General features: G+C 52.1%; 1 protein-coding gene across 12 annotated transcripts in view; it reads left to right on the top strand.

Moving 5' to 3' along the window:
- Window positions 1-15827, top strand: part of LOC122199939 — a 42275-nt gene that overhangs the window by 17651 nt on the left and 8797 nt on the right. For 3 of the 12 annotated variants that reach the window (XR_006193663.1, XR_006193662.1, XR_006193661.1), the window contains exons 3-6: window positions 12129-12255; window positions 12758-12981; window positions 13680-13850; window positions 15232-15409. Coding sequence is in view for 1 of the 12 variants with exons in the window: in XM_042905329.1 (XP_042761263.1) it covers window positions 12129-12255; window positions 12758-12981; window positions 13680-13850; window positions 15232-15389 (680 nt within the window). In the remaining 11 variants the exon portion in view is untranslated. Of the gene's footprint in view, window positions 1-11326; window positions 11444-12128; window positions 12256-12757; window positions 12982-13679; window positions 13851-14738; window positions 15079-15231; window positions 15770-15827 lie in introns of those variants that run through there. The other 9 variants (XR_006193668.1, XR_006193658.1, XM_042905329.1 and 6 more) reach the window with 7 other exon arrangements.

The following is a 15827-nucleotide window of genomic DNA, read 5'->3' as shown; positions in this document are numbered from 1 at the left end:
GAAGATGCTTAGCTGGAGGAAATCGGGGCGCCTGGGTGGCTCAGTCGGTTGAGCGTCCGACTTCAACTCAGGTCACGATCTCGCGGTCTGTGGGTTTGAGCCCCGCGTCGGGCTCTGGGCTGATGGCTCGGAGCCTGGAGCCTGCTTCGGATTCTGTGTCTCCCTCTCTCTCTGCCCTCCCCCGTTCATACTCTGTCTCAAAAATAAATAAATGTTAAAAAAAAAATAACTGGAGGAAATAAGTCAGCCCAGGGAAGGATGGGTCTGTGTCTCCAACGGGTTTGGGGGTAGGAGGGTAGAATCAGGAACTTTTGCACCAAGAATTCCTAGAACGTTATGATGATTTTTCTAAGATTCTCTTATCTTTTTATTATTTATTTATTATTATTTTTTAAATGTTTATTATTTTTTGAGAGAGACAGAGACAGAGACAGAGGTTGAGCAGGGGAGGGGCAGAGAGAGAGGAAGATACAGAATCCGAAGCAGGCTCCAGGCTCTGAGCAGTCAGCACAGAGCCCGACGCGGGTCTCAAACTCACGGACCATGAGATCATGACCTGACCCGAAGTCAGACACCCAACCGACTGAGCCACCCAGGCGCCCGAGTTATTATTTATTTTTGAGAGAGAGAGCGCAAGTGAGGGAGGGGCAGAGAGAGAGAGGGGACAGAGGATCTGAAGCAGGCTCTGTGCTGATAGCAGAGAGCCTGATGTGGCACTCGAACTCATGAACCGTGAGATCCTGACCTGAGCTGAAGTCGGGCAGTTAACCAACTGAGCCACCCAAGCACCCCCAAGATTCCCTTATCTTAAGGTTTGTACTCCTTCAGCCAGCACACACGGGATTGGGACTTTCCTTTTGTCTTGATTATAGCCTCAGAATCACAGGAAAATCCATGAGAATGATAGAGTCTGAAAAACGAAAACTCTCACAGAGAAGGCTCAGCGTATTGAGGTAGATGTCAGAAGTCATGAGATATGTTATTGGTCAGTGAGAAATTTCCCCTAAATAATCTTTCAGAGAAAGGAATGGAGGGGCGCCTGGGTGGCTAGTTGGTTAAGCATCTGACCCCTGATGCTGGCTCAGGTCATGATCTCATCGTTCATGAGATCGAGCCCCACGCTGGCACTGACAGCATGGGGCCTGCTTGGGATTCTCTCTCTCCCTCTGTCTCTGCCCCTTCCCTTCTCTGACATGCTCTCTCTCTCTCTCTCTCTCTTTCTTTCTCTCTCTCTGTGTCTCTCAAAATAAATAAACATTAAAAAAAAAAAAAAAAGGAATGGAGTCAAGGGCTTAAGTTGGAATATATGTGGTTGACCTAGTTATAAGGTTGGCTGTCTGTTTAATTAATAGATACTTCCATGGTGTGGGACAGCAAGGTCACACGTAGCCCTGGATAGTCACAATGCTGTCCTGGGGCTCTGGAAAAAATGGTGACAAAGGATTCAGCTTCAGGCTTATTCGATCTTAGTCTCCAGGCTGGCATGGATCAGAAGTAGCATAAAATATTGAAGTGGCATCCCAAATATTAGTTCTAAAGAACAAACTGAATGGAGAGGGAGAGCATCTTAGATCCAGCCAGGGCAGCCAAGCCCCTGGCGAGTGACGTCACTCACATGTGCCTCGAGGGAGCACCTGCGGCGGTTTGGGATTTGTAGTCCGCTGTGGGACCACAGTGCTGACAGGGTTCTTCCCCGAGTTAGACTTACCCTGTCGGCAAGACACGGTTTTTATGACTTGTTCGCCACGTCGTGGCACATTAGGCACAATCTCTTTTAAGTTCAATTAAATTAATGTTTAGAAATACTGTAGATCGAAAGGGCTAGAAAGCACTCTAGCAAGCAGTATTACTGGAATTAAAATGCTTTGAGTTGCAGCCTTAGAGAACCTTACGAATTTGTAGGAGTTAACTGGGATGGGTTTCAGCTCTCGCAAGACACATCTAAGTTCCTGAGGGATATCAGCAGCGTGTAGTGTGCTAAACTGAAGTGACCTTGCCGTCCCACACCATGGAAGTATCTATTAATTTCAGGAGGTATTTCAGGTGGCTGGGGGCAGAACAAGGAGGGACAGCAGGAGATAAGCAACGTCATAAAGCATCTTTAAGCGCCAGACGTTATCTCCCTCTATGAAACACTGGGCACTGAATTGTTTGGGTCGGTTGCCTGTTTGGGTAGAAAGGTAAACTGAGGCAGGCGTCCCCGGAGCCGACTCGGGAGGAAATGTTCAGGGACAAACACCCTGTAGCTACCTCTTTGATGTCAAAGGTGAAGTAGGTGAACCCCAGACCTCACTATAAGATATGAAGAGTCACTCCAAATTAATAAGCTCGTTAAACTCGTATTTTTGACTGTCTACACATCGGCTTTAGAGAAAACACATAGAACGCTTCCAGCCACACCTTCTCAAACCACTTAGCTGACAGTTTTTTCTGCTAATTACTCTGGTGAGCGTCTCTGTCATTTACAAAGTTTGAGGCAGGCAGGGTGGTGGTGGGGGGGGATGTTTGTCCCTTGGTTCCCTTTTTAGCACCTAGGGATCAAATTCTGCCATCTCTTGAAATCAGTCTGAGCTGTTAGATTACCAGAGGCCACCAGAGTAGAGGACCCGAACCACACACAAACACACACACGCACACGATCACCCGTCTGATTTGCTGTGGCCGCAGGGCCAGGGTCTGTGTTTTTAGGTTTCTATGCGCTTCTTCATTGTCTTTAAATTTTTTTGAATGTTTATTTATTTTTGAGAGACAGAGAGGGAGGCAGAGCATGAGCAAGGGAGGGGCAGAGAGAGAGGGAGACAGAATCCTAAGCAGGCTCCAGGCTCCGAGCTGTCAGCACAGAGCCCGACGCGGAGCTCGAACTCATGACCTGTGAGATCGTGACCTGAGCTGAAGTCGGACGCTTCACTGACTGAGCCACCCAGGTGCCCCCTTCATTGTATTTTTGGGTGAATATCGGCTCATTCACCTAAAGGCTCCTGCTCCACGTTCACTTTGTTTTGATGAAATGAGACGGCTTCTGCCCTTTTCCTTGTTTCTTTCCTTCCTGGGACGTTAGTAAGATCAATGGGATAAAGCTCATAAAGTATGCTGAATTACTTCAAGAGGAGTACAGGCCGACTCACTTCACATACCCCACAGTCCAGGGCTTCTGTCATCTGCTCCCCTGGGGATGCTGCCCGAGAGGAAGCAGCTGGGGCTATGGACACAGTGCCACATGGTACTCTTGGTTGGAGCCGCTCACTCCTGACCTTAGCCTCAACACTCTTATCTCCAGAAATAGGATAAATGGCAGTTCAGCCACTGGTGACTCCTCATCATGGGGGCCTTCGGTCACCTCCAGCATGACTTACCAGACTAGATAGTTAGTTCCAGCCCCGGAATGTTCCAGGAACCATTCGAAGGTAGACTCAAAGGGGAACAAGGTGGAACGTAGGAACCTAGGAGGTACTCTCACCAGCTGTTCTCAAAGACGAGGCCGCAGGGAGATGGCGAGCCCCGCTCCTTTGTGTGTCGAGATGTCTGAACTCAGCTGGCAGGGCACAGTGAAGCCCCCCGCTTCCCGAGAGTTCTTGCTCAGGACAGCCGGGTGACCAGGGCTCAGGGAATGTCACAGTAGCTGCAAGCCCCGTCACCCAGATGTCGTTGAACTTCTTAGGCTGTCAATGCTGTGACCTGCTGTAGATCGTGTGGTCGAAGCGCGGACGTGGCTTGGGCAGGCGGCCCCTTCCAGACTCCTCGTTGGGTAGTGGCTTTTCACTAAACCTGTGCTATTTAGGGACTCTCAGGCCTCCCCCTTTTTTTTTTTTTAATTTTTTTTTTAATGTTTTTTTATTTATTTTTGAGACAGAGAGAGACAGAGCATGAACGGGGGAGGGGCAGAGAGAGAGGGAGACACAGAATCGGAAGCAGGCTCCAGGCTCTGAGCCATCAGCCCAGAGCCTGACGCAGGGCTAGAACTCGTGGACCATGAGATCGTGACCTGAGCCGAAGTCGGACGCTTAACCGACTGAGCCACCCAGGCGCCCCTCAGGCCTCCCCTTTACCCTGAACCACCTTCCCTCATGAGTGGTAAAGGAGTTCGATTTCTTAGGTCCGTGTGCCCCAGAGGAGGGAGAGCCGCTATACTCCTAAGAGTTATTCACCCACAGGAGAGCCTCAAGGACGAAAGAATCTTCTAGAGACAAGGCACGTTGGGGGTTGGAGGTTTGCAGAAGGAGACTCCGGAGTGGGCCCCGAGTCCAGCGGGAGCTCATTAAATCCTTGTTGAGAGGAGCCTGGCAGTGGTTGAATGAGGAAAGAGAAACAGCAGAGGCTAAAAGGGATTGAGACCAGTGGCCCTGGAACACAGCAAGAGGAGACGTTTAATTATGCTAATTAACTAAGCTAACTAAAAGGGAATATGGCATTCATTTGGTTGCCGAAAGCTATTATGAGAAGAAAAAAAAAATGTGTCAAATCCTGCATCGGGGATGGACGAAGGCTTGGTAGCCAAGGTCTTGGAAAGGACAGAGACAGCCAGCCTTGCAGCTATAAATGAGTCATTTCTGTGTTTCTGTCACCAAAATTTGCCCCTCGATGTCAAGTGACTCTTAGTGTTTGCACGTGAACGTTTATGCTATTAGATGGTCTTCTGAACAATTCTGAGCTTTACGAAAACACTGGCGAAGTCAACACCCAACATTTCCAGGAGCCTGGGTTCCACCCAAGCCTTGCTCAGGGAAGACGGGGCCCTTCCTCGTTCCATTCACCATGTGGCACTCCTGTCATCCTTCTGCCTGGACACTAGCCCTTCCTCAGGAGAGCTGGGCTCCTGCCCAGGCATCTGTGCATGTGTGCGTGCGTGTGTGTGTGTGTGTGTGTGTGTGCGCGCGCGCATGTGCATGGGGGGCGGGAGAGGAGGGAGAGGGGATTCTGTTCCTCTGTGGTGATTCCACCAGTCAGTGGAAGGCTCTGAGCAGAGGCAAGGTGAAGCGACAGTGACACCAAGTGCCAAGAGTGGGAGCTTTGCTGTGGCAGCCGGTGTGGTTTTCTCTCCTCAAATTATAGGAGCGGAAAGGCCTAGTTGCTGTCCGCGGCACTCCCCTCGAGGAGAGGGTCACAAGAGCCTCTAGAGGCTGACTTAAGGTCCATATTCCACTCCGCTCGTTTAGATGAAGGGATTGGCTCTCTGGGAATTAGATACAGAATGGGGGCTTCGAATAGATTTTTAAAATAAAAATCACGGTGAAATGTCTTGGCTAGAGCACAACACAGAGGTCCGGGTTGCCATTTCAGCCCCAAACTGGTCCTTCAGCCTCTTCTGGAGAATAAGCGTGGCCCGTGGATAGGACCACAGGTGGCCCCTCCTTGCTGGTGACGGAGAGCTGTCAGGTTACCGGGGCCAACCTTTGTATACAGGGAATAACCTGCTTCGCTTGTTTAAAAAAAAAAAAACAACAAAACAACCACTGACCCACTTCTCTGTGTTTGCCACAGAGGCTGCTCCTGACTCAGGGTCCCTGTGGCCAGAACTCCACCTTGTTAAGTCATGGGTCGGGGACTAAGATGCATATTCTTATGAAATGGCCCCTGAGAGGGACTGGGCACCTTGGGGGGCAGAGAATTCTGTGGCTGCTGAGAGGGGCTCTCCCCCAGTGCCGCCGGACCTACTCTGACAGCTCTTCCTCAGACATCTCCCCAGGGGAGGAATATGGCCAAGTTGGTATTTGCCTTCTGGCCAGTGCTTGTCCTCAACTTGGCTGAGACTTCTTCCTTCACGGGAGATAAGGAGGGAATAGATCTGTTTGTCCAGGTGCCACCAATCCAATGACTGTCTCAGGCACATGAGTGTCTTCAGGGTGTAGGATCAGATCTAGTCCTCCCCCGCCCCTCCTCCTTCCCCCTCCCTTCCCCCGTGACATCTCTATTTCTGATCTGGATGTGCCGTAAACAACAGGTTGATTCAAAACCAGGAGGCATTGGGAAACCCTTTGGGTAGGAGATTTCGAAATGAGATTTAGATTAGAAAAAATATAGTGGGGTGAGGCTCTAAGGAATAAAAGAGACCGAAAAAAACCTCCCCTCCCGCCCCCCCCCCCCCGTCTCTCAGCTGGATAGCGGGGATAAACAGAAGAGCCCTGAAGAGCCTAGAGTGGGGGAGAGGGGACAGCCAACACGAGCAGAAGGCTGTCCCCACCTCTGCCCATCACCAACAAGGAGGCGAAGCCACACCTGGAACGTGTTTCCAGTCTAGGACGCATCAGCTTCAGCGAGGTGTAGATAGATCAGAGGCCCCCCACAGAAGAGAGAGGGGCCTGGGGTGGGGGCAGGGAGCCAGGTTGGCAGGAGGATTAGGAAAAAACTTCACTACAAAAGATTTGAAAAGTCTTGCTGGGTAATTTAGGAGGGGACGAGGTGCAGCGAGGAGTAAGGAAGCCTCAGCTACCCCGGCAGAAGGGGCAGCCTCTCACTGCAGACCGATGGGCTTTAGCTCAGGATACCCTGGCATCGGGTGGCTCCAAGTGGCAGGTGCCTCTGACATGAAGGGCACAGGGGAAGATGCTGGCTGGATCCAGAACTGCAGAAGGTGGCCGTGAGGAGAAGGAGAGGGAAACTGAGGAACAAGGAGAGGAAGATCAATGAAACCAACTCTGAAGAAGGAAAGGAGGTAAACAGAAGGAAAGGCAGGAGGGGCGTCCTAGAAGGAGCAAAAAAGGAAGAAAAGGAGAGCGGAGATTATGCCCCTCATTTGAAGGCCTTGGAGCGGAGCAGTCAAGACTGAGTCTCCAAATGTGGTCGGTACTCGGAAAGCTTGTCGTCTGACCAGTAAATCCCTTTCGTCCAGTGGGACCAAGAAAGCGGTGCTCTTCGAGGGTGTACGTTTAGCACCATACTGCGTAGAAACCGTGAGCGGCACTGCAAGAACCAGCTAACCAGTTATGAGCGAGAGGGGCTTATGATTCATGAGCGCGCCAACCGCCCCCACACAGAAGCCGTGACGTCCCCGTCTCGTGCAGGGTGGGGACCCACCTAACCGGAACCGCCACCCAGCCTCTCCCAGTCTCCTTAGATGACGAGCTATGGCATCCTCGGTCCACCCAACTCAGCCCCCAAGCATCTTGCCGGAACATCAGTAAACAAGTACAGGTGAAGGGAGTCACAGACCTCTGCGCTTTGTGCCGTTTTCTCCCAGGGCCCAGCCCGTGACCGACCCGGGGTTTCTCATCACAGGCTGCGTATCCTTTCCTTAAACAGTAGTCAGAAGGTCTCCAAACACCTCCCTCTGAGCTCAGAGTAAGTTTCTTTTCTGTTTCTTTTTATGTTCTCTTACCATGGCCCAGGAAATCTAACAGTTTGCCCGAACCCCGTGGGAACATCATCTTTCCCCTCCGGCATTTCCAGCATTCTCAACAGCCAGCGCAAACTTGACCGTAGCAGTTGGCCAGCCTTCCTGCTCAAGATGAACCAGAGATTAATGTTATTAACCACAACATCCAACATTTGTTTAGGGATTTACACCTCACAAAGCAAATAATTATCTCATTTAATCCTCACAAGAATCCTGTGTTACTGTTACTTCCCGAGTTTCAGAAAGATAATGCATCTTCCTTGGTGCCAACTCGCAGACATAAGAGTCACTCACATCCTCTGACTGCAAATCCTCTGCGCTTGCTTGCTTGCTTTTTTTTTTCTTCCTAATGTTTGTTTATTTTTGAGAGAGAGACAGAGCACAAGCAGGAGAGGGGCAGAGAGAGGAGACACAGAATCCGAAGCAGCCTCCAGGCTCTGCGCTGTCAGCACAGAGCCTGACGTGGGGCTCGAGCTCCAACCATGAGATAACGACCTGAGCTGAAGTCAGATGCTTAACCGACTGAGCCCCCCGGGCGCCCCAAATCCTCTGGGCTTCCCACACAAGGTCGTGGGCCCCGTAGCGATTCCAGAGTAACGTCAGGGTTGTGATTCTTGGGTCTCTTTCCTGACCCCAGCTCTGCACCCTGGGTGACCTCCGACATCAGCCTTCCTTCCACCCATTCTTAGGCTACCCCTACTTCCATGATCACCAAGTGGGAGAAGAATGAATCTCCACTTCTTGGAGAAGAGTATATACATGAAGCAAATGGTTCTTACATTTCCTTTTCCAAAAACTCTTAATCAAAGTCACCGTAAAGGTTTCTTCTCATTACAAAATGAATGTGGGATCATTGGAGGAAAAGTACAAAGTGTAGATAAACAAACAAGACAGTAAAATCCGAATTCCACCACTGAGTAATAACTTAGTATTATGAACGCCATGGTGTTTAGTCTTCCATGATTTTTATGGTGTACACGTGGACTTGTTTGTGTATATCGGAATATAAAATGTGCCTGCCCATAACACTGTTTTGGAATCTGCTTTTTAAGCTTCACATATTGTAAACATTTTCCTGTTAGTAAATATTTCTGTGATATCATATTTATTAGATATATAATATGTCATTATAATTTTTAACGGTAGTCTAGAATTAAATATTTAGATTGTTCCTAGTTTTCATTATTATGACCAGTTTTATGAGAGACTTCTAGGTCTGATTTTAATTTTCATTTCCTTGATTATGAATGAAGCTGAATTTTTTCATATGATTTTTGTCATTTGAAGCTCATTCACAAATAGCCCATCCATACTATTAACAGTTTTCAGTGGTGTGTATTTTTTTTTTTTTATTGGTATGTAACAACTCTCTGTGTTAAGGCTAAAATTTATATTGCACTTGAAAAAAATTTTTTTTAATGTTCATTTTGAGAGAGAGTGAGCAGGGGAGGGGCAGAGAGAGAGGGAGAGAGAGGATCCGAAGCAGGATCTGTGCTGACAGAAGCGAGCCCCATGTGGGGCTCGAACTCATGAACCGTGAGATCATGACCTGAGCCGAAGTTGGACACTCAACCAACTGAGCCACCCAGGCGCCCCTACGTTGCATTTTAATGCACCATTTTGAATTTGGGTACATACCGATTTCCCCCCACCCAACTCTCCCAAATGGACCATAGATGCTTTGCTCTTTTTCCTCTACTTTTTCTTTAACAAATTGCACCCTCCCCCCCACCCCCAATAAAGCCAACTTTGTAAAGCTCTCCTCCCCCAGTGCTCACCAGAAGCACTCTGGCCTCCTTGGGGAACACCATTCCTCCCCGTGTAGGCACCAATCCCGGTAAGGATGGCTTCCATCCCTTCCGCCCCGACTTCCAAAACCTCACTGCCTCCTCCCCTTATACCGGCCTCTGGCTGGGGGTGGTGGTGGACCCCCAGAGGCTCTTGCATAATGCTTCAGAAAACTCCGACCTGTGCCTCTCAGAACCCCTCGAGAACAGTGGAAGAGAACGATCGAGCAGGCGTCTTGTGGGGGAGGCGGTACTAGTCAGGTCTGTCAGGGCAGGAATGTAGAGAACCCCACTCTCGGAGGGCCCCTCTTGCTTCCGAGCAGGGTCCTAATGGCAGGGGTACGCTGGCAGAGATCCTGCTGTCCTCCTCCTGAGTCCCAGGCGGTCCGTTCCTTTGCCCTGTTATTACCGCTGGCAGGTTTGTTTGTGCCTCTGGCAAAAGGGACACAAGTCCTACCAGTTCTCCTGGTGTCCTTCAGCAACTGGCCCGCCCTGCGCCCTGCGCCCTGCGCCCTGCCCTGTGCCTGTGCGCGCGCGTGGGGAGGAGGAGGCGCCCAGGCCTGTTACCTGGAGCCCCCCCCACCCCCCCGCCAGAGGTGGGGGAGGCCAGGAGGGGGCTGAGCAGGAGCCGGCCGGACGAGCCTAGGTGGTGAGGACAGGATGAGTTTCTTCCCCACCGAGATCACTACCTTGGAAAACTGGGACTGTAGGGAGGAGGTCAGGGTACACTGCGGGTGGGTGTTGGGAGTTCACTTCGGCGCTCCCGTGGGTTTGGAACGCCATGACCTGCTCTCACTCCCCTAAGTGTCTCCCCTCCCGCCCTTTCTCCAGGGTTGGCCTGTTTGGAAGATGGCTGTGGCTGTGACTTAAGCAAGAACAAGCCACCTGGCATTTCTGTGGGAGGAGCTAGACTCTGACACCCTGGCCCCCTTGGTCTCTGCAGCTGGGCTTAGGAGTTTCCAGAACTACCTTTTCTTTTTTCCTTTTCCCACACACTTTCTGGGAAGGCAGTGTGATGCTCTACGGTGAGAGCCTAGGGATCTAGCCAGGTGTCAGGTGGCTATGATGACCTTGACAGTATGTGACCTCTTTAGGCTTCACTTTCCTCTTCTGGACAGAAAACAGTGCCGACCTTGGGGCTGGTAGGTGGGCGCTCAACCTTGTCCGGGTTTCTCCCTCCTTTCCCTTTTCTCAACCCTATTGACATGGGGAGCACTGGGGAGCTTCAGAGATCTGTGCTCCAGGGTGGGGCTCCGAGGCAGCCCTTTCCTGCTGTCCTCAGTGCTCACCCACTAGTGCACCTGTCCCTCCCTACCCGCCCCCCCACCCGCCTCCCACATGGACTGGGCCACCTCCGTGGCCCAGAAGGTGACCTTATTCATCTTTGCAAAGCCAATGTGTCAGCGCAGTGCTTGACACAGAGTGGGTGCTCAGGGTCCAGAGAATTAGTAGAGAATGGGAAGGAAAAACCCTCCCGTTTCATAAACATCGAGAATTTGAGAGACAAGAAAGAGCCCCAGCTTGAGAGTCCAACCAACCTCAGGCTAGAGCCCGGCCTCATCGCTTGCTGTCCATGTGACCTTGAGCAAGATATTTAATCTCCTTGAGCCTCAATTTCTTTGTCTATAAATAGGAACAGTAATAGCTACCTCCTGGCGTCACTGTGGGGATTAGTGATGACGTCAGAGGGAAGCGAAGCTCGAAGCTGCCTGGCGCATAGTAAGAGCTCACTGGATGGAAGCAGCGGTTAGCTGCTGTGCAAGGACTGTTTACGCGTGTGCCTGAAGTGAACGCCTGCTCCAAGAATTCTGGGGTCAGCAGTGAGTGAGTGACACCCGGCATTTCCAGGTGCCCTCGGAGCCTCTCTCGTTTGGTCTTCCACCCGGAATGCTGCGGTCCCTCTGCTCTCAAGGATGAGATGGCCACTGTTGATGCCGATGGGCAGGATGGCCCAGCAGCCTGGCACAGAGCAGTCCACCCTGTGGCACTTGCTGCCTGCCCCGGGCAGCCCCGCCCGGGGTTTCCTCTCTGCAGGGCGGGGGGTGGCCACCCCTTAAGCTTGAAGTCAGAGCTGAAGTCTAAGGGCTGGCGGTGCCCCCGTTTGAGATCGAGGCAGGTTACACAGTGCGGCTGGCTCCCCGGCCCTCTCCTCTGAGCACATTGGCAGTTACCTGATTGGTATTTTATTCTACTTTGAAACGTCGATCAGGGTAGAAGTTCTCAGCCCATTTACACAGAGAGAACAAGGGAAGAACAGAGGAAATCTGTCACTTGATGCCCAGCTCTTATATTCAGGAAACAGAACCTGGAAGATCTAATTCTCTATGTACGTCCCTTGCCCAAGACCAGAACCTGCACATCTGCCAGCCTCCCCTGGGGGATGGGGGATGGGGGATGGAACGTCAAAACAGACTGTGGAAACTCGGGAGGGGGGCTGTGCGTGAGGAACGGAGGAGGGCACGTTGGTCTTGGACGCGAGGAGGGCAGGACATCATGGAGTCAGGTGTCCCGAGGGAGTGGCCTGGTTCTGGGTGGCCCTAGGGGATGGGCGAGGGCCAGAGGCAGTGAGAAGGGGTCTGCTTCCCCCAGCAAGTCCAGGTCCCCATCACAAGCCCAGAGTATGAGACAGCCGCCCCCAGCTGGTCTCTTCCCAGTGTTTTCTGTCTCATTCCATGCCGTTCACTGGCGTTCCACCCTGGCTCTGCCTTCCTGGGAATGGTGAACAGGTTTGGAAGTCATGACCGCTGCACCTTGGCCCCACCTTTTAGAGTTTCATGGGTAGAGTCCTGAGGGTTGTGTTGTCCAGCCTTCAGTCCCATGATGCAGTCCTGTTAGGAATTCCTTACAAATGGCTTCCCGGCCCTCCAGCGACAGTGTCTGGGGCTCCCCTCCACTGCCCCCCCACCCCCACCCCACGCGGCCACCTCATGGCTAAGCCATGCCGGGGCTCGGAAGTCTTGCCCTCCCTGCAGTGGGGTCTGCCCCCGCCTAATCCTCACGTCTTGGCCCAGGTTCTGCCAGCTGGAACCACCCGGGGAAGCCTTCCCTCTGCCCCAAGCCAGCAGCTGTGTTGCCGGTCCTTGCCGGCCACCGAGCGACTTCTCAGCCCTTCTCGCCTCCTCGTCTCCACTGCAGTTTGTGAGTTTTTTCAAAGATTTTATCGAGATGGGGGCCTAGAGACACAAAGTCTTTCTACCAGAATGGGACTTTCGAACTTAGGAACCCACCTCATTTTAAGGTGAGGAAGCTGAGAGGCGAGGTCACTTGCCCCGGGGGCCTCGCAGACAGCACGAGACAGGGCTGGGCCTCAGACCCACTGACCGGTGAGCAGCCCAAAGTGGAGGGAGGCCGTTTTGGTTGTTGACGCCACACTTCTGACCTTGGCCAAGATCACATTCGCTTTTTTGGGGAGGGCAGCCCCGTCTCCCCACGGATGTGTTGAACTTTGTGGCAGCGAAAACCCCTAAACTAGTTTACAACGTTATCTTCTTCTGGTTGTAAACATAAGATATGCTTATTGTAAAAAAAAAAAAAAAAGAAAAAAAAAAGAAAACACATAAAAAGGTAAGGTATAAACCTTCCTAGCACTTCCGGTTGTTAGAAAGTTTTCCCACCCCACACTTGTCTGCTTTGTTTTCAGCTCCGACCAGAGGACTCTTACTTCCATCCTCAGCGAGGCCATCTCCCTGGGCCCCGGCCAGCTCTCCTGTCAGAATCTCACCTTCTTATCAGTTCTTACTGGCACCTGGGGAGGGTTTAGAACATGCCTGTGGTGGTGGCTGAGGACAAAGCAAGCATCCAGATTGCTGATGGAAATAGAGAGACCCTCTGCCCACCCCACGGCCCACACCTCTTCCCTTCTGGGTGAGACCCCCACTCTTCCCTCCCCCCAAACACCTTCCCCCCTCTTTTGTCCTATGCAGATCCCCGATTTTCCAGCCCAGCCAGGGCTCCACTTCTCCCAAGAAGTCTTTACTTTTTCAGATGCAAAAGACTCGTTTTGGGGTTTCCCGGCATTTGTAGTCTGGCCACACGTGTGTCCCTGGTTATATATTGACTCCCACTCGTCTCTTCTCCCTGCCTGACTGGGGCCCGTTTCCCAGTCAGTGGAGGCCCCCTACTTTTCCTTGCAGAGTCTGGAGATCATTACGGGCCCTCGAACTGGGACCGCCTGGCCTGATACTGCTATGGAAGGGCTCATCTGAGAGGTGTCCCACCCTTGAGTTCTTCAAAGGAGTGGGAGAGAAAGTACAGGCTCGCAGGGGGCCCCAGGAACATTCCCCCACCCCCATCCCTGGCTTCCTAGAAGCTTATCCCCAGCTCCTCCTAAAGTTGACACAACAATTATTCATCTGGGTTCCCAACAATGGGTTCTTCCTCATCTTGGGACAGGGAGAAATGGGATTTGGTTGGCCTTTCACGTTTGGAGGTTTCTAGAGATAAAAATCCTCTGTGCCTGGCTATTGAAAGAGCCACAGGGAGGGTTAGGGGCCCTTCCGATCCTCTGGGCTTCTCCCAGGGAGCCTTACGCGTCGGACCCATGTTTTCCTTTCTCTTCACAGCACCAGGGTGCTCTTTTCCCACCTCCTGGAACATCACGTCAAAGGCCCACGCCTGGCAGCCGCCCCCTCCTCGTTGTCCATCTAGCAGGGAAGGGACAGGATGGAAGAACACTGAACTGGGACTCAGGGACCAGGTCCCCAGACTGATCATGTCTCCGCAAGCGATCTCGGGTAGGTGACGGGAAGGGCCCCTTAATCTCAAAGCCCTGGTCTCGTTCGGATTGCCTAGAGGCGCATGCTGCCTCCTGGTCTGCGTCGCAGCAGAGTGCACAGTGCTTCCGAGCACAGCCCGAGCCAGGCTGTCTGCTCCCAGCCCAGACCCACTCGTCAGTCAGGAAACCTTGGGCCACCACCTACCTTCTCTGCCAGTGGTGGTAACAGCACCTTCCAGACGGTGGCCGAAAGATCAAGTGAGCACGTGTGCGTGAAACACAAAGTGTGCCCCGCACAGAACAAGTGCTGTGCAAATGTGGCCGTCCCTATCGCTAGGTGTCTGAGCCGGAAGTGACGTGACCTTTGTGCCCTGTCATTTGGGATCACGGTTTTCCTCCTGTGGTCCTGGCAGGGAACTGGGAAGAGAAGCCGAAATGGGACCCCGAGTGACTGCACTGGCCTGGCGGAGACCCACGTCAGGATGTGGGAGTCAGGCAGGTGAGGCGAGCTGAGAGGAAGCCCGGCTGCCACAGCCGAGAGCAGAGTCTCAGCCCAAGGGTCGCAGGCCTTGACTGCCAAGACCACGGGCAGGCCACCTAATCTATCCAGCCCAGATTCCTGTCTTGACTCGAGGCCTACTGGTAACCATATAAGGGTAGATCTTTGAATAGAATGCGACAATTGTTTTGATTAATTTCCCTGCAGGTGGAAAAAGAGGTCCATGGGACAAAAAAGCAGAAATGCAGAAGACGAGAATTCTTTGATTTTAATAGTTGGGGGAAAGTTATAAAATAAAAGACAACACAGAGCGTTAGGACTCCCCCAGGTTGCAATAGCACAGGGACACAGAAATATAGACGAAACAGGGCTTCCAGGTAATGTTATCTCACACTATTTAACTTCCAGAATACAGCAGTTCCCAGACACTCCAAACTAAAGCAGTCTTCTGCAACGATCTCTACACACTCGGAGGGAAGTCAGGGCAGCCTGCCTCCCGTCGGCAGCCAACGCTGGTGCTGCCTACGGTGTGGCTGCGCTGGGCGGCCCAGCCCGCCGTGTTCCGCGGACCTCTTTCGAGTCTGCCTTCCCGTTCTTCTGCAGGCTGGCTCCACTCCTGCCCCTCTCTCCCTTTCGACCCACGCCCCTTTCCTGTTTTCAGCTGGAGGCACAGCCAAGCCGATAGAGCCTGGCTGATATCCTCAGATGGAGCCAAGCAGCCCAAGGACGGCTCTGTCCTTACGTGCTCACAACCCAGCCTAGCCATGTGAAAAACAGTCAGAAAATGGCTACAAATATAACTTGATAGCCATCTAATACTGTCCTCCTGAGAGGTTTCTGATGTGTCTGGTTATTATTCTCTGTCCCCCCCCCCCTTTTCTTTTTTTTGCTGCCGTCCTAGGGTTTTTCACTCAACCAGGAAAAAGGCAGGCCTTGCAGCCTGGCCCCATAGTCTTCTCAGTGTCTCAGACGGTGGACCCGGTGCATCAAAGACTCCTCGCTTCCGCCGGGCTTCCTCCTCGAGCCGCAGCTGGGCTAACTCGGCCTTGGCCATGGTGACTCTCGTTCCACAAAAGGAGGTCTGTTATTAGGAGGCAAGCAGGCTCTCGGGAACCCCCAGGCTTGCCTTGAAAGGATGTGGGAGGGAGGCAGGGTCACGGGGGAAGGGAAGAGCCAGTGTGATGCGCTACCCCAGCCCAAGGCGAAGAACAGAGCGCAGCGCGTTCCCCAGGCAGGGCCGGAGGAAAGTCTCAGGTTAAACGTCTCAGGAGAACCAAGGCACAGAGGAGGTGTGAAATGTCCAGGATAAATAGAACCGCACGGGGAGGGAGAAAAGCCAGCTCCATCCTCTCTTAAAAACAGCCGCCATCGGCACCAAAAATATATTAATATCTGTACATTTGTCATCTTTAAAAAAAGGAAATAAAACTTCCTTGGCACCTTGTAGTCGATTTCCTAAAAGTGAGGTGATATGTGGAAAGGCCTCCTGTGTGCACA

Source organism: Panthera leo, chromosome D1, assembly GCF_018350215.1.
Source record: "Panthera leo isolate Ple1 chromosome D1, P.leo_Ple1_pat1.1, whole genome shotgun sequence".
Lineage (NCBI taxonomy): Eukaryota > Metazoa > Chordata > Mammalia > Carnivora > Felidae > Panthera > Panthera leo.
Note: the sequence above shows the minus strand (reverse complement) of the source record. Positions and strands in the feature narration are given on the sequence as shown.